The 26,811-nt window shown below is 36.9% G+C and overlaps 1 protein-coding gene across 15 annotated transcripts in view; it reads left to right on the top strand.

Annotated features, from left to right (window-relative positions):
• The window catches only part of SNX14 (sorting nexin 14), a 371,843-nt gene that overhangs the window by 327,247 nt on the left and 17,785 nt on the right, over positions 1-26,811 (top strand). For 5 of the 15 annotated variants that reach the window (XM_084959431.1, XM_084959417.1, XM_084959420.1 and 2 more), the window contains exons 13-18: positions 2,861-3,016; positions 3,389-3,513; positions 3,995-4,053; positions 8,276-8,302; positions 10,961-11,093; positions 18,109-18,310. In XM_084959431.1, coding sequence (XP_084815557.1) covers positions 2,861-3,016; positions 3,389-3,513; positions 3,995-4,053; positions 8,276-8,302; positions 10,961-11,093; positions 18,109-18,310 — 702 coding nt within the window. Of the gene's footprint in view, positions 1-652; positions 3,017-3,388; positions 3,514-3,994; positions 4,463-7,262; positions 7,382-8,275; positions 8,303-10,960; positions 11,094-18,108; positions 18,311-26,811 lie in introns of those variants that run through there. The other 10 variants (XR_014805338.1, XM_084959456.1, XM_084959445.1 and 7 more) reach the window with 5 other exon arrangements.

Raw genomic sequence — 26,811 nt, 5'->3', positions numbered from 1 at the left:
TCCATAAAAATGGTTTGTAGTTTTCAATGGGGCGTCTTTGTTTTTGGATTTATTTGCATGTGGCATTTAAAGTAATTTTTCGAATTGTTTGTTGCTAATATACAGAAATAGAATTAATTTCTTGCATATTGACTTTGTATTCTATGATGTTGCTAAATTTACTTGTTAGTTCTAGTAGCTTTTTTGTAGATTTCCTTAGGGTTTCTACATGCACAGTCATGACATTTGCAAATACATAGTTTTATTTTTTCCTTTGTAATGTTGTATCTTTTATTTCTTTTTCTTGCCTATTATAATGGCTAATACCTTCACTACAATGCTATATTGAGGTGGTGAGACTGACATTCTTGCTTTAGGGGGAAATCGTTTAGTGTTATATCATTGTGTATAATATTAGTCTGGGTTTTTTTTTTTTTTTGGTGTGTTTGTTTTTATTTTGCAGATCCCCTTTATTAGATTGAGAATATTTCTTTCTGGCCATAATTGGCTGGCAGTTTTTATCATGAATGGACTGGATTTTTGAAATGCTTCTTGTCTGTCTTTTTCAGCAAGTTATTCCTAATGTTCTCTTATTATGGAACCTGTAGTGATGTCCCCTCTTTTTTTTTTTTTTTTTTGTATTTTTCTAGGGCCGCACCCGCGGTATATGGAGGTTCCCAGGCCAGGGGTCTAATCAGAGCTGTAGCCACCGGCCTACACCAGAGCCACAGCAACATGGGATCTGAGCCTTGTCTGCAGCCTACACCACAGCTCACAGCAATGCCAGATCCTTAGCCCACTGAGCGAGGCCAGGGATCGAACCTACAACCTCATGGTTCCTAGTCGGATTCGTTAACCACTAAGCCACGATGGGAACTCCGATGTCCCCTCTTTATTGGTAATTTGTATTTTCTTTTTTCTTAATCTATATTGATAGTGGTTTGTGAAATTTTGAAATATTTTTGATTTTCTAATTTTTAGCTTTCATCTTTTCAAATTTCTATTCTTTTGCTTACCTTGAGTTTAGTTCGCACCACTTTTAGTTTCTTAAGGTGAAAGCACTTAGGATTAATCTGTACGCATTTCTTCTTTCCTAATATAGGAACCTAAAACTATAAATTTCTCTCCATGAATTGATATAACTCAATTCTAGGGTTTTTGGTAATGTAGTGTTTTTTATAGTCATTCAGTTTGAAATGGTTTTAGATTTCCTCATGGCTTATTCTTTGACCCTTGGGTTATTTTGAAGTGTATTGTTAAATTTACAAAGACTTAGGGATTTTTGAGGTATCTTATGGTGATTGATTTCTAATTTAATACAGTTTTGATCAGACAGTATATTCTGTGTGATTTCAGTCCTTCGAAGTTTATTGAAACTTATTTTATGGCTTGTCCGCATAGTCTCCTCTATTGACTTTTTATTTTTGTCTCCTCTTTTTTTTTTTTTTTTCTGGTGGTTATTCAACAATCATGATTACCTTCATCATAATCTTTATTTAAGAATTTCTTACTGTTTTAGGAACAATATAAGAGCTTCAGTGTGCCTCAGTTTACCTCCTTCTTGCCTGTCATGCATGTTATCATGTAGTTTAACTAGACTATGAAACCCACAGTACATTGTTATTTCTTCCTTAAGTAATCAGCAGTCTACACACACACACACACAAACATACACATACACATGCATGTACATTTTGGCATATTTGTTTTTCTGGTAGTCTTCATTTTTTTCTGCGGAACCAGTTTCTGTTATCTTTGTCCCTCTGCTGAAATACAGCTTTTTTGCATTTCTTACAGTACTAATCTGCTGGAGGTAAATTCTTTTAGCTTTTGTCTGTCTGAAAAGATGTTTATTTTGTATTCATTTAAAAAGGATATTTTCACCAAATATAGGGTTTTAGGTTGATAGGTTTTTTTCTTTTAGCATTTTAAGTCTTTATTCCACTGTTTCTTGAATAGTGCCATGGTTTCTAAAGAGAATTTAGCTTCCATTCTTATGTTTGTTCCCCTGTATATATATATGTCCCTTTTCTCCCTAATTGGTTGTTCAATTTCCTCTTTATTTTTGGAGTTTTAGCAATTTGGCTGTAATGTGTAGTTTTTTTTATTTTCTTTTTATTTATTCTGCTTGGACTTTGCTAAGAGTCTTGGATATGTTGAGTTGGTGTCTTTCATCATTTTTGAAAATTCTTGGCTGTTATCCCTTCAAATATTCTGCCTTATTTTCTCTCTCTCTCTCTTTTTTTTTTTAAGATCCCAATTATATGAATTTACTGTAATCCCAAAGATATTATATATTCTGTTCAAGTTTTTTCTTTATTTAAAAAACTCCTTTCTTTCTTCTCTGTGTTTTGGTTTGGATAATTAAGAATTAAGGGGTAAGCTCCATGTTACCTCTTATAATGAAGAAAAGGCAGTCAGTATTTCTTTCCTATTGTCTGTCATTTTAGAAAAAAAGATTAATCTGATCTCATCTGTAACCTCCATGATGGATAGAAATATTGTTTAAAAATATTGGTTTGGACTTAAAAAAGCCTAGTTTTCACTGTTATTTAGTGAATCAGATTTCAAAATATTAAAGACCCTTGGTATAATAAATTAATTTTATGTTCTTTATAGAAAATTCTACAAATATCTTTACTAGTTTAAATTTTAGAAGATTTATATGGCTATGCCAAGTTCTTATATTAGTATATAAAATATTTAATTGAGCTTCTCTTTCATCTGAATTCTATTCCCAATTCTTTTTAAAAAACTTAAAATGATGAGTAGATTGATGCTTTTAATATTGATTACAATTAGACTTGGAACATGAAGTTTTCATTGCATAGTTTTATTCATTGAAAATAATTCTTTTTTTTACTCTTTATGAATTTGCTAGAGGAATTCAATGACAGGATTTTGCGGCCAGAGTTATCAAATGATGAAATGCTGTCTCTCCATGAGGAGTTGCAGAAGATTTATAAAACATATTGTTTGGATGAAAGTATTGACAAAATTCGATTTGATCCCTTCATTGTAGAAGAGATTCAAAAAAGTAAGTAAAAGATGATGATGAGAATGAATTTTTTAGCTCTTTTACTCTTTTCAGAGTTTTCTTATGTATTCTCTGCTTATTATTGCTACAGCTGTGTGAGATACACAGGCTGGCATTATCCTATTTTACTAACAAGATGAAAGCTTAAATGAAGAAACTTATTCACAATTCACATAACTAATACTTGCCAGAACTGGAGCTTGGTTGTTCTAATTCCTCATTCTAGTGTGATTTCTACACCTTAACAGTGGATTTTCTGCCAAATAGTTTTAGTATTGTTTGAATGTTCTTTCACTGTAATGAATTTTAAACTAGTATATAATGTATTTTTGCTTTTCATAAATAATTTCTACAATATAATTTTTTTAACAGTTGCTGAAGGTCCATATATAGATGTTGTGAAACTTCAAACTATGAGATGTCTTTTTGAAGCATATGAACATGTACTTTCTCTCTTGGAAAATGTGTTTACTCCTATGTTCTGCCACAGTGATGAAGTAAGTCAAAATATTAATCTTATTTCAAAATTTATTAATGACTTTGCTATCATTAGATGAATAATTCAGATAACAAACAGAAAAATAAAGCATAGCTAATTAAGAAAATGAGTACAATTTTCCACTACATAACTTACTGGAGATGGAATTTGAGTATAAAAAAAGTTCTCAATACCAAAACCATGTTTGTGTATATGTGACTAGTAAATTCTGACTAAATTGATCTATCTGATTTGCCATATGCCTGAGTGGTTTTATAGTGGTAGTGCAGAAATCTCATTCTTCTTATATATATGTTAATTACAGACTTGTGCAAATCAGATAGCTTGAATATTTCCACTTACCGTATCTTAATCCTTACCATATTTTACTGTGATTGTATTTACGTAATTTAAGTAATTTACGTAATTTAAGGTAGTAAGGGAAAATAGCATGTTTCAATATTAAATATTAGTTTAATAAATCATAATTATCTTTGAAGTATTTCAGACAACTTTTAAGAGGTGCAGAATCACCAACACGCAATTCAAAATTCAACAGGTAGGTATATTCAGTTGTATATATGTTTCTTTTTTTTGGTTCTTGTTGATTCTTATTCATTGATAGCATCATTATCTTTATTAGCTTTTTTCTTTCAATATATGGTTTCATTTCCACATGAGTACACAGGACATTTTACTAAGGAATTGTAGAGCTCTACTACATATAATAATGTGAAAATGGCTGAAACTTTTTTTTTTTTGTCTGAAATTCTTTTAGAAAAACTTAAGATACATACCATTGCCTTGTTGATCTCATAATTAATACATATTAGTGCTTGACCACCTGCTTTATTGGAGGTTGTGGACTGCATGAGTAAATTGAAATCCATAGACAACTCAGTTTTACATAATTTTAATTTTAGTTTTTGCTTTTTAGAGCCGTACTTGCGGCATATGGAAGTTCCCAGGCTAAGGGTCCAATTGGAGCTGCAGCTGCTGGCCTATGCCACAGCCACAGCAACACAGGTTCCAAGCTGCCTCAGTGACCTATACCACAGCTCACTGCAATGCTGGATCCTTAACCCACCGAGCGAGGCCAGGGATTAAACCTGCATCCTCATGGATACTCTTTGGGTTTGTAACCTACTGAGCCACAGTGGAACTCCTGTATTGCATTTTTTGGCATAATCTATGGTTGTAGAAATAAGATTTGAATTTTTTTGAATGTTTAATATTAATTTTTACATAATGCCTCAATATAAGTTGTATACATACAGTAAGTTTTCTGAGAAGTGGAATATATCTTTACGATTCTTGGTTAAAATGTCACTCCTTTACTTTTTCCTAAGATTTTGTGTATCGCAGCCATGAAACAGTTAATTTACTGAACAAAAATTCCATTCATGCTATCTAAAATAGCACTCTTTATCCAATCCACATGCCTTCTTTCATTTGAATACTTTTTCAAGGCTTTTATCAAGTTTCCCAGCATCATTTGAGAAGCAGTGATGTAATTTATCTCTGCTTATGGACTTAGGATGTTTGGAGTCTCATACGGATACTGAGCTGAGTCAGAATTCTTATATAGGACTTTTAAGAGGAAGTGGTTTATTTTACAAGTATGCTGAGTAGCTAAATGTAAGTCACGGTCATAACTTCAGAGATAGAAAGCTTTCTTTGCTACTTTGAGAGCACTTAGCTATCTTCAACATATTAAGACACTAATTCTGCTAATTTTAAGATATGATATTAACAGGAAGAAAATATGGGTTGTTTTCATTCTAGGTACTGACTATGGTCTTTTAAAGTATGTTTTTCTTTATGTTGACCTGACTCTAACATTAATTATCAGTCTTGTTAGGGCTCTGCTTCTGTGATACTTAACAATTCATTTATCTATTTGGAATAAGTAGAAGACTTTCTTAATATTCTTTCATTGAAAATTTATTTATTTATTTATTTATTTATTTATTTTTTATTTTATTTTCCCACTGTACAGCAAGGGGGTCAGGTTATCCTTAGATGTATACATTGCAATTACAGTTTTTTCCCCCACCCTTTCTTCTGTTGCAACATGAGTATCTAGACATAGTTCTCAATGCTGTTCAGCAGGATCTCCTTGTAAATCTATTCTAGGTTGTGTCTGATAAGCCCAAGCTCCCGATCCCTCCCACACCCTCCCGCTCCCATCAGGCAACCACAAGTCTCTTCTCCAAGTCCATGATTTTCTTTTCTGAGGAGATGTTCATTTGTGCTGGATATTAGATTCCAGTTATAAGTGATATCATATGGTATTTGTCTTTGTCTTTCTGGCTCATTTCACTCAGTATGAGATTCTCTAGTTCCATCCATGTTGCTGCAAATGGCATTATGTCATCCTTTTTTATGGCTGAGTAGTATTCCATTGTGTATATATACCACATCTTCCGAATCCAATCAACTGTCGAGAAAATTTAGAGTAGCATTGCTAAATTGCTGTTAGATGACCTAAATATGTAAAATATTTATTCCTACATTTTATGTCAACATTCTATTTAAATTGTATTTTAGAAGTAAATTTGTTTATTATGATGATGATTAAAGTATAGCTGATTTACAATGTTTCATCAAGTTCTTTTGTACAACAAAGTGACCCAATCACATACATTTCCCTGTGCTGTACAGTAGGATCCCATTGCCCATCCATTCCAAATATGACAGTTTGCATCCCTAAACCCCCAAAATGTCCATCCATCCCACTCCCACCCAGCCCCAAGTCTGCTCTTTTTGACCATGATCTGTTTCTGTTTATTGTTTGTTTGTTATTTTTAGGTAGGATTATCTGTTCCATATTTTAGATTCCACAAATAAGTGATATCATATGGTATTTGTTTCTTTAAAAGTAGAACTTTAATGCATATAATTTAATATACTATTTTGTTTCATTCTATTCTTAAGGCATAACTTTAAAAACCTATTAGGGATCTTTTGTTGACTTTGCTTCCTAGCTTAAAACAGTAACTTTTAAAAATACTCAAACTGAAAACGTGGAGCATGCACAATTATATCTAATACAGGCATGAATTCCATGTTAGCAAATACAAGTATGTTTTCTGTGCCAAGTTTTCGGTTGCTTAGTCTCTGAATACTTTCCACTGTATCAAACAAACATTCTAAATGAGGGCAAAAATACAGAATTATTTCCTGACATACTGAGTTTTAAAGAACTTTAAAAGAAAATGTTGTACAAAAAAGGCAACAACCCAATGGAAAAATGAGCAAAAGATCATTCAGGATATACAACCCCATGGAAGAATGAGCAAAAGACCATTCAGGATATACAGACCATTCTGTATATACAGAAGATATACAGGTGGCCAACAAGCTCATGAAAAAATGCTTAACATCACTGATTATTAGAGAAATGCAAATCAAAACTACAGTGAGGTACCACGTCACACCAGTCAGAATGGCCATCATTAATAAGTCCACAAATAGCAAATGCTGGAGAGGGTATGGAGAAAAGGGACCCCTCCTGCACTGTTGGTGGGAATGTAAATTGGTACAACCACTATGGAAAACAGTATGGTGGTACCTTCAAAAACTATATGTAGAACTGGAGTTCCCGTCGTGGCGCAGTGGTTAGTGAATCCGACTAGGAACCATGAGGTTGTGGGTTCGGTCCCTGCCCTTGCTCAGTGGGTTAACGATCCAGCATTGCTGTGAGCTGTGGTGTAGGTTGCAGACGTGGCTCGGATCCCACGTTGCTGTGGCTCTGGCGTAGGCCAGTGGCTACAGCTCCGATTCGACCCTTAGCCTGGGAACCTCCATATGCCGCGGGAGCGGCCCAAGAAATAGCAAAAAGACAAAAAAAAAAAAAAAAGATTAAAAAAAAAAAAAAAAAAAAACGATATGTAGAACTACCATATGACCCAGCAATCCCACTCCTGGGCATATATCCAGACAAAACTCTCCTTGAAAAAGCCACATGCGCCTGTATGTTCATTGTGGCACTATTCACAATAGCCAAGACATGCAAACAACTTAAATATCCATCGACAGATGATTGGCTTAAGAAGATTTGGTATATATACACAATGGAATACTGCCCAGCCTTAAAAAAGAACAACATAATGCCATTTGCAGCAACATGGATGGAACTAGAGACTCTCGTACTAAGTGAAGTAAGTCAGAAAGAGAAAGACAAGCACCATGTGATTTCAGTTATATCTGCAATCTGATCTATGGCACAAGTTAACCTTTGCACAGAAAAGAAACTCATGGACATGGAGAACAGACTTGTGGATGCCAAGGGGAGGGGGGGTAGTGGGAGGGACTGGGAATCTGGGGTTGACAGATGCAACCTATTGCCTTTGGAATGGATAACCAGTGAGATCCTGCTGTATAGCACTGGGAGCTATATCTAGTCACTTATGATGTAGCATGATAATGTGAGAAAAAGAATGTATATATGCATGTGTGACTGGGTCACCCTGCTGTACAGTAGAAAATTGACAGAAGACTGTAAACCAGATATGATGGAAAAAATAAAAATCATTAAAAAAAAATGATGTAGAATACAGACCCCAACCCCGCCCAGAACAGCCATTGTGTTTTGTTTCTCTTTCCTTTATTATGTTATTCATGAGAACTCCTTTCCTTTGTGAAGGTGAATGCTATCCATCTGCGTAACTTTTAAAGGTTTTAAATTTTGTTTTATGTTCTGAAGTGAAACTTGTTTAATATCTGGGCTTTTTCTCTTTCTCTTTTCCTTATATAATTTCATATATCTGTTATTGCAGAGGTAGCCTAAGTTTGGATGATTTTCGGTAAGTCTTGAGACAGCATGTGATTCTTTCCTGTATAAATTATCTGTTTAACTCCAAAAAGTTTACCTAAAACAACCTAAGTACAACTAAAAATGAAAAAAAATGAGGCATTGTGCTCTTACTGCCTTTGTGTCTGCTATTTGGGATATTACAAAGTTAACCTCTACTTCAATTCTAGATGTCTCCTTTTTGAAATACCATGATATATATCATCATAAAATAAAAATGTCAGTATAAAATTAAAAGGAAAAAACCAATATTTTGCTTTTCAAGTGCTCTTGACTTTTTTTTTTGATTTTGCTGAATTACTTTTTAGAATAATTTGTGATTAAAGAACTTTTTCTTTTCTTTTTTTTTTTTTTTTTTTGTCTTTTCAAGGGCCGCACCTGCAGCATATGGAGGTTCCCAGGCTAGGGGTCTAATCGGAGCTGTTGCTGCCAGCCTGCACCAGAGCCACAGCAGTGGCCAGATCTGAGCCTCATCTGTGACCTACACCTCAGCTCATGGCAACGCCGGATCCTTAACCCACTGAGCAAGGCCATGGATGGAACCTGCAACCTCATGGTTCCTAGTTGGATTCATAACCACTGAGCCACGAAGGGAACTCCAAAGAACTTTTTTTAAAAGCAAGAAGTACAGTTCAACATTTCTGGGCATAATCACAAGTGAGATATTTTAAAAATACATCATATTTCAAAAAGCCCAATTGTTTTATAATCTATCTAGTTCCTAGAGACTAGAATAATCTATCTAGATTCTAGAGATTTTAATTTTCATCAACATTTTCATATTTCTTTCTGGAAACATTTTTTATGTCAGAGAGAGCAGTGTTTACAATGCTGGATTTAAAAGAACTAATTGCATGCTTCTTTAAAGTATTCTATTTAAGTATCGTTTTTACTCCTTACTACTTATTAATAGAGTTTTTCCAGTTTTGAAATAAGTTTGACTTGCTCCTTGAACATGTATAAAATATATGTCACATACATCTGGTACATTTGAAACTTATCAGCTAACTTTTATTTCTGTAATTGTTGCATTATTTTAACAATGCATTTTCTTGTAGGAATGATAGCTATTCATTTGGGCATTCAGACAAACTTTCTTGGTTTTTTTTTTGTTTGTTTGTTTTTTTTTTGGTCTTTTTAGAGCTGTACCCACAGTATGTGGAGGTTCCCAGGTTAGGGATCAAATCAGAGGTACAGCTGCCGGCCTACACCACAGCCACAGCAACGCCAGATCTGAGCTGTATCTGCAACTTAAATCACAGTTCACCGCAACTCAGGATCCTTAACCCACCAAGCGAGGCCAGGGATCAAACCTGTGTCCTCATGCGTCTGTGACCTATACCACAGCTCATGACAACGCCGGATCTTTAACCCACTGAGCAAAGCCAGGGATCAAATCTGCGACCTCATTGTTGATTCCTAGTTGGATTTGTTAACCACTGAGCCATGACGGGAACTTCCAAAATAGTCATTTTTATTTGGGCATCTGTTGTGAGGGTAGTATTACCTAGTGAGCATGAGGATTTTTTTTTTTTTTTAATTTGTTTACTCCTGTGGCATGTGGAAATTCCTGAGCAAGGGATCAAACCCATGCCACAGCCATGACAGCCACAGCAATGACGAGAATCCTTAACTGCTAGGTTACCAGGGAACTCTGAGCATGTGTTGGATAAAAGTTATGTTTTTATTTCTTGAAACATGAGGCAGTAGGCTTGTAATGGAGGAAATTTTTTGCTGCTTTTTGGCATATTTTTGTTGTTGCTTTCAGCTGTTTCTGCCTTTAGAAATTCACTTTTGAAAAAAGTGTAAAACCCTTATTTAATATATATATATGGCAAAACAGGCTTCTTCCTTTAGGCTGCATTAGCTTTTATCCTTATGTTCATTGCTAACTCTTCCCTTTGATATTTTATCTTTTCCTGTTTTTACTTTGAAGTTATGTAAGGTGCATTTTATACCTTAGTCATTTGAGTATTTATATATGATTATAAAGTTGAAGTTTGCTTAAAAATTTTCAGACGTTTTTGTTGTTAAATTCCACCTGAAAATGAAGTACTGAGGTCATAGTTTTTTTTTTTTTTTTTCTTCTGTCACATTGTGAATCTGTTTTAAACATTAGTTTTTACCACATTTTAAATCTTATTTCAAAAAACATGTGGCAGGAGTTACCTGGTAGCCTAAGAGGTTAAGGATTCAGTGCTGTCATTGCTGTGGTTCAGGATCGATCCCTGTATCCCTGCTGTGGATACAGCTGAAAAACAGGGCTTTTTAAAAATTCAGAAAATGTTTACAAAAAACCCCTCAAAACAAAAAAAGTATGGCAGTAAGAAGGATATACCATTAGGGGGCTGTCATCTTTTATACTTAGTTAATGTTTTAAAGTTAAATAGAAGGTAAATTTCAAATGTTTGTTAATAAATATATGTCTCATTTATTCATCCTCCCAAATTTAAACTTTAAATGTTCTGTTACTTTTGGCTTTTGAGATGTTGAGACTTAATCAGTGACTGGAAAATTCCAAAAAGTTTTGTTTAGCTATACCTTCAATTTACTCTTTTCAAAACTATTTTTTATTATTATTTACAGAAAACTGGACTGTTTGATAATTTAATAATTTACTGTGTTCTTGGTACTTTTTTTTAATATTTAGGAGCACACAGAAAAGAGGAGAATCATTTGGAATCAGCAGAATAGGTAGCAAAATTAAAGGAGTATTCAAGAGCACAACAATGGAGGGAGCTATGTTGCCTAATTATGGTTTAGCTGAAGGTGAAGATGATTTTGTAAGTAAAAATTCTTCAATTTTATATATGTATAACTTCAGACTTAAATGGCATAGGAAATTGAATATGCTTACTTGCTATTTCCTCTTTTTTATCTTACTTCACACTTGCTCTGTATTTCCCTTTCTTTCATTAGTTATTACTAATGTTATAAGGTTCATGGTGCTAATCTAACTTAAAATACCTTCCATCATCTCACTTTCAATTTGTGTGTGTCCCTAGAAGTGATGTGGGTCTCTTGGAGACAGCATATATATGGATCTTGTTTTTGTATCCATTCAGCTAGTCTGTGTCTTTTGGTTGGGGCGTTTAGTCCATTAACATTTAAGGTACTTATTGATATATATGTTCTTAATGCCATTTTATTAATTGCTTTGGGTTTGTTTTTGTTGCTCTTTTTTCTTTCTTTCTTCTCTTGTTCTTTCCTCTTGTGGTTTGATGACTCTCTTTGGTGTTGTATTTGAGTTGATTTTTTTATTTGTTTGTGTATCAATTGTACATATTTGGTTTTCAGTTACTCTGAAGTTTTGATATGAGTCTATATATATATGTGATTGTTTTAAGTTGTTGGTCTCTTAATTGCAAGTGCATCTCCAGTGTCCTGCATTTGTACTCTCATCTTCTCATGATTTCTGATTTTGGTGGCATAATTGTGCATGGATGATTTTGTACCTTTACTATATATATACCTTTGCTGGTGACCCTTGTCATTTGTGGTATTTTTGTTTCCTGTTGCAGCCTTTTCTTTTCTGCCTAGAGAAGTTCCTTTAGTATTTGTTGTAAAGCTGGTTTAGTGTTGCTGAATTCTCTCAGCTTTTGCTAATCTGTGAAGCTTTTGATTTCTCCTTCAAATCTGAATGAGAGCCTTGCTGGGTAAAGTAATCTTGGTTGGAGGTTTTGTCCTTTCATTACGTTAAGTATATCATGCCACTCCCTTCTGGCCTGCAGAGTTTCTGCTGAAAAATCTGCTGATAACCTTATTGGGGTTCCCTTGTATGTCATTTGTTTCTTTTCCCTAGCTGCTTTCAGGATTTTCTCTTTGTCTTAAATTTTGGTTAGTTTGATTAACATGTGTCTCGGTGTATTCCTCCTTGGGTTTATTTTATATGGTACTCATTGTGCTTCCTGGATTTGAGTGAGTGGTTCCCTTCCCATGTGAGGGAAGTTTTCAGCTATTATCTCTTGGAATATTTTTTCTGTCCCTTTCTCTCTCTCTTCTCCTTCTGGCACCCCCCTATAATACAGATGTTGTTGCGTTTTACGTTGTCCCAGAGTTCTCTGAGACTCTCTTCATTTGTTTTCAATCTTTTTTCTCTTTTCTGTTCTGCATCTGCAATTTCTACTAATCTGTCCTCCACCTCGCTTATTCGTTCTTCTGCCTCCTGTATTCTGCTGTTGGCTGCTTCTAGTGATTTTTTTTTTTTTTTTTTTTTTTTTTGGTCTTTTTGTCTTTAGTTGTTGTTCTTGTTGTTGCTATTTCTTGGGCCGCTCTCGCGGCATATGGAGGTTCCCAGGCTAGGGGTCGAATCGGAGCTGTAGCCACCGGCCTACACCAGAGCCACAGCAACGCGGGATCCGAGCCGCGTCTGCAACCTACACCACAGCTCACGGCAACGCCGGATCCTTAACCCACTGAGTGAGGCCAGGGACCGAACCCGCAACCTCATGGTTCCTAGTGGGATTCGTTAACCACTGCGCCACGACGGGAACTCCCGAATTTTTTATTTCATTTCTTGTATTTTGCATCTCTTCTTATTTAGGTTTTATATCTTGTATCTCTTTGGTCAGTGTTTTCTGTAAGTTATCCATCTTTGCCTTCAGTTTATTTCCAATGTCTTGCATCATCTTCAGCATCAACAGTGTAACGTCTTTTTCCTGGAGGCTGAGAATCTCCTGATCACTTAGCTGATTTTCTGGGGTTTTTTCTTTCTCCCTCATCTGAATTATAGTTCTCTGTCTTTTCATTTTTATAGGTTTTTGGTATGGTGATCTTTTTACAGATAATAGGGTTGTAGCCTTTCTTACTTCTGGTGTCTGCCCCCCTTGTGGCTGAAGATGGTAGCAGGGCTTGCTGTAGGCTTCCTAATGGGAGGGACCCATGCCTACCCACTGGTAGGTGGAGCTGATTTCTACCCCTATGGTGGGTGGGGCTTAGTCTCTGGATGAGATTAGAGGCAGCTGTGTGACTGGGGGTCTTTAGGCAGCCTGAGGGGGCAGGGCTGTGATCCCACCTGGATTGTTGTTTGGCCTGGGGGCTTCTCAGGTCTGATGGGTGAGGCCAGATTTTCCCAAAATGGCCACCTCCAGAGAAATGGCCATGCTGATGAATACTCAAGAGAGCTTTGCTTCCAATGCCTTCTATTTCTTCCAAGTCCTTTTATTCTGCCATCTTAATCCCATCTCTCTAACTTTTAAAGTTCTTGAGCACAAAGTTACTGCTTACTAAGGCCAGAAGGGTTTCTTTTAAGTTGATATACTTCTAATAGTCAAATAATTTACCATGTTTTGATTAAGTTTTTACTTCATATCTCTTTCCAGACATATGGGCAGGCATATGGAGTTGTGTTAATAGATGCCCTACCTAATCCCTTGATATTCAAACCGTGATCTATGGATCAACAGCATAGGCATAACCTAGGAGCTTGTTATCATAGAATCTTAGACTTCATCGTAAACCTTTGAATCATAAATGACATTTTATCAGGATCCCTAATTGATTTATAAGAATATTACACCCTGCATGCTATTTTATTTCTCTTTATCTTTTCACATGATGTTTTGCTTGAAATGCCTTTTTTTTCCCTTTATTTATCTAGAAAATTCATACTTACCATTCATAATCTAGTAGATTCCTGTAAGACCTTATCAGGATCCCCAAGCAGAACTGAACATTCCCTCCTTTCGTTGCTCCTATTAGATCATATGTTAAAACACGTACCATATTGTGTTTGAAATTATGGTTTAATTTATGTGTTTGAAAATATGTTCATGATTGTCTTCCCTACCAATTAGTGAGTTGCATAAAGGCAGATGTTGTCTTATTTGTATTTTGTATTTGGTTAACAAATCTTTTTTTTTTTTTTTTTTTTTTTGCTTTTTACAGCCACATTTGTGACATATGGAAATTTCCAGGCTAGGGTTTGGATTGGAGTTGTACCAGCCAGCCTACACCATAGCCACAGCAATGCCAGATCCCAGCAGAGTCTGTGACCTACACCATAGCTCATGGCAATGCCAGATCCTTAACCTACTGAGCAGAGCCATGGATTGAACCTGTGTCCTCATGGATACTATTTGGGTTTGTTACCACGGAGTCATGACAGGAACTCCTACTTAACAAATGTTTATTGAACAGAGACCTTGAATCTTCATTTTGTCTTTTAATATCTCTGCACACTGGAGATAAAAAGGTGATTAGGACTTAGATTTTGGTGGAGGGAGGGGGATGGACTGGGAGTTTGGGGTTAGTAGATGTAAATTGTTACATTTAAAATGGATAAGCAGTGGAACCTACTGTATAGCACAGGGAACTCTATCCAATCTTTTGGGATAGAACATGATGGAAAATAATATGAGAAAAAGAATGCATATATAAGTATACATATATATATGTACAACTGGGTCACTTTGCTTTTAGCAGAAAATGGTACAACATTGTAAATCACCTGTACCTTAATAATAATTTTAAAAAAATCTGGATTTTGCTCTTAAGAAATTCACTAACCTGAGTAGATAAGAGATGAATGTTAGTGATTGGATTGGTAATGATCAAAAAGGAACTTGGGAGAGAAGGGTAAATAAACCCCTTTTTCCTGTTTCCCCCTTCCTTTTAACCTTTGTCCCATCGCATCATGACTTGTTAAACAGATTCACTGTTTCTTCACAATAATTTGAATGGAAGAAAATCTTACTTAATTCTTTTTTTCTATTTAGATAATCCAAATACAGCATTTTTTTCTCCTACGCTTTAAAAGTATGTGTAGAAGAAAGATGGTAGACCACAGAAGGGAGTCTTAAAAAAATAATGTTTGTTATGTTTTTAGATTTTAAGCATATTATAGTCTCGATTTCTTAATAATATTGAAATGTAGAAAAAAATTTAAAATAACACCATAATTCTACTACCCAATAACCACGTCAATGAACATTTTGGTGATTCTGTTTTTAACAATACCTTTCCTTTCTCACATGCATAAACTAGGCTGTATTATTCATAAAATTTGCTATCCTACTCTCTCTGCATTTAAGATTGTAACAAAAACATTTACCCATGTTATTGGGAACTTTTGGAAATATAATTTTTTTTTTTTTTTGTCTTTTTGCCATTTCTTGGGCCGCTCCCACAGTATATAGAGGTTCCCAGGCTAGGGGTCGAATCGGAGCTGTAGCCGCCGGCTTAGGCCAGAGCCACAGCAACGCAGGATCTGAGCCGCATCTGTGACCTACACCACAGCTTACGGCAGCACTGGATCTTTTAACCCACTGAGCAATGCCAGGGATCGAACCCGCAACCTCATGGTTCCTAGTCGGATTCGCTAACCACTGAGCCACGACAGGAACTCTGGAAACATAATTTTTATAGGGGAAGATGTACTTTTTATTTTTTTGTTCTCAGTTACTTGAAATACAAGCTGTGTTTTTGCTTCAGGAATAGGAAGCTATCTTTACAAAGCTGAGAATGTTTGTTCTTTTTCATATCGGACCAGGAGAATGGAAATTCTTGATTGGAAGCAAAGATAATAATAATAGAAGTAGGAGAAGAGGGCAAACTAATCACTAATAATCTGAAGAGAGGAGGAAGTGACAAATAGAATGTTAACCCTATATGCAGACCAGTACAGTGTTACTTACGATTTACCATGTAGATAGTGCTAGTTCTAAACTGTGAGGCCTCAGGGAAATCTTCTTTGCCTGTTTAGGAAGATTGGGGAAAGGGGAATTGCCAGTCTCACTGCCAGGGCTAAAATTGAGCTGGCAGCTACAGCTGTGATGTGACCCCTACCCTGGGAACTTGCTGGGGGATCATTTTGGTGGCAGTGCCTCTTTGCTATATGACCTTGGGTAAATTGCTTAATTTTATTTTGATTTAATTTCCTCACATGTGAAATGGGGATAATAGTATCTAGCTTATATAGCAGTATTGTGGGGATTGAACAAGTAATATACATGAAGCGCTTAGAACAGTGTCTAGCACATAATAAGCACAGTGAGTACTATACAATGTTATGATACCATCAGATTATCGATTAAGTTGGCATATGTATGCTGACCTGGGAACCAGAGTCTGCTGTGTAAGATTGTGTCTATCTGAAAATACATATCTGTCCAAGTTCAGAACTGGTTTACAAATAAACTTCTGTTATATAATATGCCCATTGGTATATTGGTAGTTATCTCTACATAGGAAAAGATAATAATGAGTTAAATTAGTATTTCTCAAGGAAATAGGGGAACATCTCTTTGCCTTTTATTCTCTCTTTCCTTTATTCTCCATCTTCTTTATAGAGGGAACAACTGTTTGAAAATGAAAATCTTGGTTATTTCAAATAATATTGAAGGGATTCCTGCAAATTCTTAGGGAAGTATTGCCCTAGAGATTTTTCATCTGACTTTTTTGAAATAAACACCATATGGTAACAGTAATATGACATGAAACTTTGTCCTTTATCTTTTGTATATATATATATATATATATATATATTTTTTTTTTTTTTTTTTGTCTTTTGTCTTTAGTTGTTGTTGTTGCTATTTCTTGGGCCGCTCCCGCGGCATATGGAGGTTCCCAGGCTAGGGGTCGAATCGGAGCTGTAGCCACCGGCCTACACCAGAGCCACAGCAACGCGGGATCCGAGCCGCGTCTGCGACCTACACCACAGCTCACGGCAATGCCGGATCGTTAACCCACTGAGCAAGGGCAGGGACCGAACCCGCAACCTCATGGTTCCTAGTGGGATTCGTTAACCACTGCGCCACGACGGGAACTCCTGTATATATTTTTATGTTGCTGAGAATTTCGTTCTGTTTTCTTAGACTGATTTCGTGGAACTTCTTTTTACTTAAGAATATTCATTTTTTGGCTTTTTAGTCTTCTTGTTAAACAACTTTTCTGTCATTTTAGGAATCATTTTTACCATCTCTTCTTAGAAGCCAAATCCATTAACAAAGTTACAGTTACAATAACCATGGAAAATGCTGCCCTGTACCTCAGGCTCTAAGCAATGGAGTGGATGTTTCCCTCACACATGCTTCTCTGTTTTTCTTTCAGGTATATAAGGAGATAGCCTTGTCCCAAAAAGTTAAAAGCAAACACCTATTGTCTGTTTTTATTTTTTAGGCCTAGAAGACTTTTGTTTTCAATAGAGCATTAAAGAAGTCCTCCGAGGAGGTCCCATTGTGAACCCAGCTAGTATCCCTGAGGATTTTTATTTTATTTTATTTTTTGCTTTTTAGGGCCATTCCTGTGGCACATGGAGGTTCCCAGGCTAGGGGTCGAATCAGAGCTGTGGCCAAGGGCCCATACCACAGCCCCAGCAACGCAGGATCTAAGCCGCGTCTGCGACCTACACCACAGCTCACGGCAATGCCGGATCCTTAATCCAATGAGCAAGGCCAGGAATCGAACCCGCAACCTCATGGTTCCTAGTCGGATTTGTTAACCACTGAGCCACGACAGGAACTCCAAAATTTTACATTCCTGAATTAAAAATATCAGTATAGTAATCTCTGCTTGTTATTTCTGTATTTGTGTATTTTTAATGTCTTTTCTAGTAATTCCTGAAGTGTCTATTTTGAATTTTCGTATATAGGTAATGTAACATAACCTGGAGTTGATGCTAGTAACTTGTTAGTTTTAGTTTTTTATATTTCATTTTCAGTATAAAATTTGATACACCTTATTTAAAAAGTATTAAAACAATTATAGACTTTACATGGTCATATTACTTTCTATTGTATCTCATATGATAAGGCGTAAAGTTCCTGGAAATTTTAAATGTTTTCTGATGATTTTTTCCAGATTGAAGAAGGTATTGTTGTAATGGAAGATGATTCTCCAATGGAAGCTGTGAACACACCTAATACTCCCCGAAACCTTGCTGCATGGAAAATTAGTATTCCTTATGTAGACTTTTTTGAAGATACATCCTCTGAAAGAAAGGAGAAAAAGGAGAGAATACCTGTGTTTTGTATTGATGTTGAAAGAAATGATAGAAGAGCAGGTGGGAAACCCTATATAAGTTCCTTTCTTAAAAGATGCCCATTAGCAAACTTTCCAATCAAAAAAAAAGATGCCCATTAATTAGTCTGTATTTATCAGAAATGATACAATTTTGCCAGTTCTAACTATTGAATATGATTGCAGATATAGAAGATAAGTGTAAAGAACATAAAATTGGACAAACGCTAAGGATATTCTATGTTATCTCTATTACTAGTTAATTAATTTACTTATTGAGTAGATGCCTGTGAGACACCTGACAGTCTGGCAGGGCATTTTATATTATGTTCTTTTAATTGTTTTGCTGCTATCATCATTTGCCATAATACTTAATTGATTATTATTAATGCATAGAACACTATGTCAAGTGTAAAACCAGTTTAAGATAGCATTTCTCCTCCTCCATTGTTGTGGGTTAAATACGATTGATAAAAGTATGATCAAACACAACTGTACATTTTTTTGTGTGTGTATGTGTGTGTTTTGCTGTCTTTTTGCTTTTGCTTATTTCAGCTGTGAGTTGTAGAGATAAGATTACAGTATCCATAGAGGGATAGTCAGCATCCTGGGCTTTGTCCAAGAGAGGGGACAGTCTCTATAAGTGAAAGTACATCAAAGTTGTGCACATTTGGGGAATGATGAGAGAAAAATAAAGTCAACCTCAGGAAGAGGGAACTATCTGTGAGAAAGAAGGACAAAAGTGGCAGTGTTAGGAAATGTTTTCGAGAGAGGAGTTGCTAAATGACTTATGAAGGTCAGGTTTGCTAATTCCCCTTATTTATTTTTCAAGAAGTATTAGGTATTTGAATTTTCTCAGAAGCAGTGGCTTGGGTCATTGCTGTAATGTGGGTTTGATCTCTGGCCTGGAAACTTCCATATACCATGATTGTGTCCAAAAAAAGAAGAGTCTTGGGAGTTCCCTGGTGGCTCTGAAGTCAAGGACACTTGATTCCCCTAGCTCTGTTCTTTCTCAAGATTGTTTTCGCTATTTGGGGGTCTCTTGATTTCTCCCTTTAGGTCTGTTAATATTTACTTTATACATTTTGGTGTACTTGTGTTGAGGCATTTATATTTATAAATGTTATATATCTTCTTGCTGGATCGACTTCTTCTTTTCTTTTTTGGCTACACCTGCGGCATGTTAAAGGTCATGGACCAGGGATTGAACCCATGCCACAGCAGTTACCTGAGCCACAGCAGTAACAACACTGGATCCTTAACCCACTAGGCGACCAGAGAACTCCCTGCATTGACTTTTTTATCAGTGTGGAATGTCCCTGTCTTGTATGACAGTCTTTGTTTTAAAGTCCATTTTTTCTGATATGAGTAGAGCTACACCAGCTTTCCTTCATTTCCATTTGTGTGGGATGTCTTTTTCTATCCTTTCACTCACAGTCTATGTGTGTCCTTATTTGTGAGGTCCTTATTCTTGTAGGCAGTATATAGATGTATCTTATTTTTTTAATTTGTTCAACCTCTCTGTCTTTAATTGTAGAGTTTATTTACACTTAAAGTAGTTATTGATAGGTGTGTATTTATTGCCATTTTGTTGTTTTCTGGCTATTTTTGTAGTTCCTCTTCATTTCTTTCTTTTCTTTCTCTCTTGTGATTTGATGACTTTCTGTAGTGTTTAGATTTCTTTCTCATTTTCTTCTGTGTAGTTACTATTAGTTTTACTTCGTCGTTACCTTGAGATTTACATATCTCATCCTATGTATATAACAGTCTTATTTTACTGTGATAAACCATAATGGAAAAGAATATTTAGAAAAGGATATATATATATATATCAGAATCATTTTGCTGTACAACAGAAATTAACACATTATAAATCAACTGTACTTCAATAAAAAGCAAAACAAAAACCACCAAAACAACCTATTTTAAGTTAATATCAACTTAAATTAGAACACATTAAAAAATTCTACATTTTTACCCCCTTCCCCACATGTTATGTTTTTGCTTTTATATTTTACCTCTTTTATTTTATGGAAATTAACAAATATTATAGCATTAGCTAATTTTACTACTTTTATCTTTTAACCTTCATAATTTGTTATATAAGTGATTAATCCACCACCTTTAGTAAATAGTTATCTTTTCCAGTGAAATTTTTACTTTGATATATTTTCCTGATATTAATTAGGCCTTTTTTTTTGTTTTCAATCTTAAAGAATTCTCATTTTTTGGAAGGTCAGTTTATTATTATTATTATTATTTCTGTCTTTTTGCTATTTCTTGGGCCGCTCCTGCGGCAAGGAAGGTCAGTTTAGTAGTCTGTGAATTATTTAGTTTTTACTTGTCTGGAAAACCTTTAGCTCCTTCGAATATAAATAATAACTTTGCTGGGTAGAGTTTCTTGGTTGGAAATTTTTTCCTTTTAGCACTTTGAATATGCAGTACCATTCATTTCTGGCCTGCAGAATTTATGCTGAGAAATCTGTTGATAGTCTGTCTTATGGGGTTTCCCTTGTATGTAACAATTTTTCTCTCGATGCTTTTAATATTCTCTATCTTTAGCTTTTGACATTTTAATTATATATGTGTCCTAGTGTGAATCTCTTTGGGTTCATCTTATTTGGAACTCTCTGGGATTTCTGGACCTGGATGTCTGTTTCTTTCCCACGGTTAAGGAAGTTTTCAGCTATTATTTCTTCAGATAACTTTTATGCCTCTTTTCCTCTCTTCTTCTTTTGGGACCCCTTGAATACAAGTGTTATTTCAGTTGATGTTATCCCTATAGGTCCCACAAGTTATCTTCATTTTTTTAAATTCCTTTTTCTTTTTGTTGCTTTGCCTTCCTGTTTGCTGATCAGTTCTTTCCTTCATCCATTCTGCTGTTGAATCCCTCTAGGATATCTCAGTTTAGGTGTTGTATTCTTCAGCTCTCTGACTTCTCTTTGCTACTTTCTTAAATTTTTTCTGTCCCTGTGTTGAAGTTCTCACTGTGTTTATCTGTTCTTCTCCCAAGTTTGGTTAACATTTTTATGACCATTAATTTTTTTATCCATAGACCACATATCTCTCTATCAATCTGAGATTTTTGTCTTGTGCTTTTATTTCAAATTTATTTCTCTGTTTCCTCATTTTATATGACTATGTTCATTCTGTGTGAGTGGAAGAAAAACCTACCTCTCTCAGTCTTGGAGAGTGGCCTGGGGGCAATTAGCCTTCTCATTCAAGCTTACCCCTAGGTCTTGTTTGTCTCTTGGACCTTTGTGACTGTGTAAACTGCCTGATTTATTACTTTTTGGTCTTTTTAGGGCTGCACCTGCAGCATATGGAGGTTCCCAGGCTACGGGTTGAATCGTAACTGTAGCTGCCGGTCTACACCATAGCCACAGCAGTGCCAGATCTGAGCTGCTTCTGCAACCTACACCACAGCTCATGGCAATGCCGGATCCTTAACCCACTGAGCGAGGCCAGGGATTGATCCTGCATCCTCATGGATACCAGTCAGATTCATTTCTGCTGAGCCACGATGGGAAGCCCTGATTTATTCTTAATATGTACCTGTTATTGAAGGTGTGCCAAGATCTGTCAGTGTTCCAGAGGAAGGAATCTCATTTAGCACATAGTTTCAGGCTGATTGGAAGACAGACGCTTAGGCAGCAGCTTTTAAAGTGTGTAGATATATATAGTCCCATGGGGCCACAATCATAATCCCTTCCTGGCTCCATTCCAGGAGATCTGGAGGTGTCCCCTGGGCATACACCTGCAAAATTTGGGGCTCTAGATGAGTGTGTGAGCCTCCTTCTGAGAGTTCTCGTTGAGCTGCAGCACAGCCATGGGGATACATAGGAATGCTGTCTCCCTACTTATGTTTCCTGGGAGTACCTCCTTAGTGCCTAGATGTGTGGGAAATCTGAAGCCTTTGCCTCTGTCTGAAGCTCTAGGCTAAGTCACTAGGTCTTTTTCACAGGAAGTCTGGGGTTGTATTTAGTTGGCTGTCCGTGCAGGGCCTGGGGTGGGGCATGTGTCTTTCCAAGAACTGTCTTTCTAATTGTTACAGTCCCATGGAGCTCAGTATTGACAGCCCCCTTAGCCATCAGGGCCAGATGATCAAGGGGGTGTCCTCTCTGTGGATTGGGCACACATGCTGGCTTTAACAAAGAGGAGGCAGGGCATTCTGGCCCGCGTCAGAAAGACAACAGGAAAATATCTTGACTGTGTGTGCCTGCAGATTTCAGCAGTGCCGAGGGAGAGTGCCTTGCCTGTATGAGTGAGCTGGCTATAGGCTGGGAGTCAACGAATGCTGCTGCTCATGCTTGCCGGCCCCAGCCAGGGAATAGGGAGTGCTGCATCTGCCGTGTTCTCTGGCCTTTGTAAGGCAGCAGGATAGTGCTGTGACTGCTTACCTGTGCCTGTCTTAGCAAGGGTGTGGGTGGGTACCATTTACCATGTTTGCCTGTGCTCGCAGAGTAAGTGGGGAATGCAGTGCCGGTGCCTTGTCTCAGGGATAGTTTCAGCTGTCTCCTGACCTTCCAGCACATGCTTTTGGATTAGCAAAAATTTGAGTTGTCTTACATATAGACTAGGCACTTTTCAAACTGCTATTTTTCTCTTGGGTTTGGGACAAGTAAGACCCCACAGGAGCCATTTAAAATGAGAATCTCAGTTTCCTATAGCATATTAGGCCCCTTGAACATCAATCCCGTTGGTTTTCTAAGCCAGATGTTTTGGGGGCTCATTTCCCTGGTGCACATCCCAGGGATTGGGGTGCCTGTAGTAGGGCACCAACCCCTTACTTTTCTGGAAGAAATGCCAGACTGTGAGATCCCTCACTATTGATGTTTCATGCTGAGGATAAGGTTTTTACCAAGGTCATGACTCTGCTTTTCTTCCCTGGCTTGATGCGGTCCTTTTATCCTTTGTTGTGGAGAAGCAGTGCATTTAGCTTTTACATCATTTACAGAGGGAAATTGATCTTGGAGTAGGGGTGCCACAGAGTGTGGTGGCTTGAAGTGGGGATCTTAATTCCCCAAATGGGAATCGTACCTTGGCTACAGTGGTGAAGGCACTGAATCCTAGCCATAGGACTATGAGAGCCAGTGGGCTTGATGCAGAACTTCAGTTTTTGTCTTCTTTATAATTCAGCAAGGAGATAAAGGATAGTGAAGCAGGTACAACTTTTATTAGGAGAAAAGTACATGTGGAAAGACACACGGTTAGACTTGCAGAGTGAGTCCCACTCTTTTGGGGTGGCTTAAATTGTTTATATGGGGGCAGTTTTCTGAGTTCCCTTTCCAATTATCTTGCTTCATCTTGCTTCGTGCCCATATTTGATCTCATCCAGGGCCCTCTGTATGTTTGCATGCATCTTTTAGCCAAGGTAAGTTGTAGTGTGAGGATTTCTGGGAGGTTGGCAGGACATATTGTGGGCTAACACATCCTCATTTTTTTGACCCCTGAGGAACTTTTTTGTGCATGTATAGGTCTCCTTGACCTCAAGAATAAAAAATGTGGTCATCTTATCTTTTTACTCAAGAGCTCAGCTCCTCTGTGCTCCTGCTTTATCTTTACCGTGAGGTGCTAGCAAGAGACATGCTCCAGCTGTTCAGCCTGGGTTCCACCTGTCTCGGCTCAAAAGGATCCATTTTTGATTTTGGTGTGTTGATTTTGTAGATTTGGTGTGTCTGTTGGAGGTACTGAGTCTAGCATCTTCGTTCATTGACATATTAGACTCATCCCTCATATAAATAAATTTATGTAGATACGTAGAAACCTTTATCTCCTTTTGATAGTTTTACATATGATGTAATTTAAAATATTTTGAGAGTATACTTTTGTTTTGCCTTTTGGACAACCAACTTTAATTTTTCTGCTTTATTTTTAAAAGTTCGGCTTAATTTAACATAAAGTTAAAATGAAAATTTTTATTAATTTATTTGCTTTTTAGGGCTGCACCCATGGCACGTGGAGGTTCCCAGGCTAGGGGTCTAATTGGAGCTATAGCTGTTGGCCTACACCACAGCCACAGCAATGAAGGATCTGAGCCATGTTTGCAACCTACACCACAGCTCACGGCAATGCCAGGTCCTTAACCCACTGAGCGAGGCCAAAAATGGAACCCACAACCTCATGGTGCCTAGTCTAATTTGTCTCTGCTGCACCACAATTGGGAATTCATAAAATGAAAATATTTTAAAACTTATTTTCTAAGGTAATTTTTTTCAGCAGTGCTGCAGACTTGTCCTGTCAGTGTAATGTGCTCTTAGGAAGCCATGCCCTGTGAGGGAAAAAAAAAGTGTATCATTTAAATGCTACAGTTAATTTCATATGTATAGCAAAGTAGCAATTTTAGGATTTTAAAAACTAAAACCAAATGTAATGTAGATCTTTTAAGGTAAGTAACTAAGAAAGAAGAAAAATAGGATTTGCTTTATAGGTTGTAACTATATTAGGTTGGTTTTTCTGAAAACAAGTGTTATTTTTGCGTTGTGCATTTAGTTCACTTGATCCATTGCATTTCCAAATTTCTGCTAGAATGGCATGAGATGCTAATGATAGCTGTTAACATTTTGGGGGTGCTTACTCTGTGTTACGCACCATACAAAAAGTGGTGGAGGTGGATTATTTAATGTAGTAGGTATAATTATTTTTATTGTAAGCAAACTTAAAGCACAGTGAGGTTGTGTTTGTTCAAGTTCACATAGTTGCTAAATGGGGGAACTGGGATTGAAATAGGCAATGTGACCCCACTCATTCTTTAAATCATTACTTTGTGCTGTCCAATTTTCTAGTCATTAGCCACTTGTGGCAATTAATGTTAAAGTAATACTTTAATTTTAGTTCCTTAAACGAGCCACATTTCAAGAGATCAATAGGAATATGTGGCTAATAGCTACTGTGTTAGTATAGATACTATAGAACATTTTCACAGTTGTAGAAAGTTCTGTTGGATAGTGCTGTCCTGTACTGGACTAGATTAGGGCAATTGTTAAGTATTTGAGAACTCTTAAAGTGATTATAAATTTTTATTAAGTGCATCATTTTTTGTGATGTTTAAACATTAAGCATAATGGCATAATTTTTGAAGTTTCTGTAAACTTTCTGATTCTGTTGTGGGAAAATATATGTATTATTGCAATAACTTCATAAAGAGGTAAAACTTATCAATTTCTTTTAAGTAACTTAAATATGGGATAAAATAAAGTAATGATGTGATTCCAAGAAATAATAAATTACTAAGACTGGAACAGTTTCTAGCTTTGTATACCTAATGTTTTTGTTTTTGTTTTTTTTTAAACGAACAAAGAGCAATTTATTAATTCATATGATTAAAAGAGGACCAGGAGTTCCCTTCCCGGTGCAGTGGAAATGAATCCAACTAGTATCCACAAAGATTGGATTCCATTCCTGGCCTTGCTCAGTGGGTCAGGGATCCAGCATTGCTGTGAGCTGTGGTGTAGGTTGCAGACTCGGCTCAGATCCTGAGTTGCTGTGGCTGTGGTGTAGGCCGGCAGCTGCAGCTCCGACCTGTCCCCTAGCCTGCGAACCTCCATATCCCATGGGCGCAGCCCTAAAAAGCAAAGTAAATAAATAAATAAGGACCAGCTTCAGAGGAGATTTGATCCAGTCGCTCAAATGCGGTCAACAAGGGCCAAGTTCCTCTTCACCTCTAAAGATTTTTCCTCTGGCCATCAGTTTCATCCTCATGCTCCGTGGGGTTTCCAACCCAACTTCTCTTCCCACTCCCACAGCTCCAGCCTTCCCTTTGTGTTAGCAAAATAGGTGCAAAGATCACAGACCTTATTGCACGTTCCAGAGAATTGAGAAGCTTCTAGTCTTGGGGTTGGACTTTTGTATTGACTTCAATTGGATCAAGTATTCATTCTCTAACCTAGTGTTTCTCAACATTGAGACTATTGACATTAAGGGCTGGACCATTTTTTGCTGTGAGAGGCACTCCTGTGCATTGTAGGATGTTTAACAACATCCCTGACCTACACTCGCTAGATGTCAGCAGCACCCCTTCCTCCAATGTGACAACCAAAAAATGTTTCCAGATATTGTCAGTTGCTAAGCAATGAAAATCGACTTTTTTTTTGGTCATGGCTGTGGCGTGTGGAAGTTCCCAAAGGAGGTATTGAACCTGAGCCATGGCAGTGACCTGAGTTGCTACAGTGACAATGCTGGATCCCCAACCCACTGCTCCATAGGAGAACTCCAGTGAAAATTGCTTTTGAGTGCCACCGCTCTACCGAATCACTATGGCAGTGGGATATAGGATGTACTGATTTCCTTTTTTTTTTTTTTTGTCTTTTCTAGGGCTGCATCCATAGCACATGGAGGTTCCCAGGCTAGAGGTCCAATCAGAGCTACAGCCGCCAGCCCACGCCAGAGCCACAGCAACACCGGGTCCTTAACCCACTGAGCGAGGCCAGGCGCGGAACCCTCAACTTCATGGTTCCTAGTTGGATTCGTTAAACATTGCGCCACCATGGGAACCCCATGGATGTACTGATTTCTTTCTTTTTTTTTTTTTATAATTTTTTTTTA

Source organism: Sus scrofa, chromosome 1 (assembly GCF_054392235.1).
Source record: "Sus scrofa isolate SSC_HxYL_T2T_F1_AM1 chromosome 1, Sscrofa_HxYL_maternal_Yorkshire_Landrace_v2.0, whole genome shotgun sequence".
Lineage (NCBI taxonomy): Eukaryota > Metazoa > Chordata > Mammalia > Artiodactyla > Suidae > Sus > Sus scrofa.
Note: the sequence above shows the minus strand (reverse complement) of the source record. Positions and strands in the feature narration are given on the sequence as shown.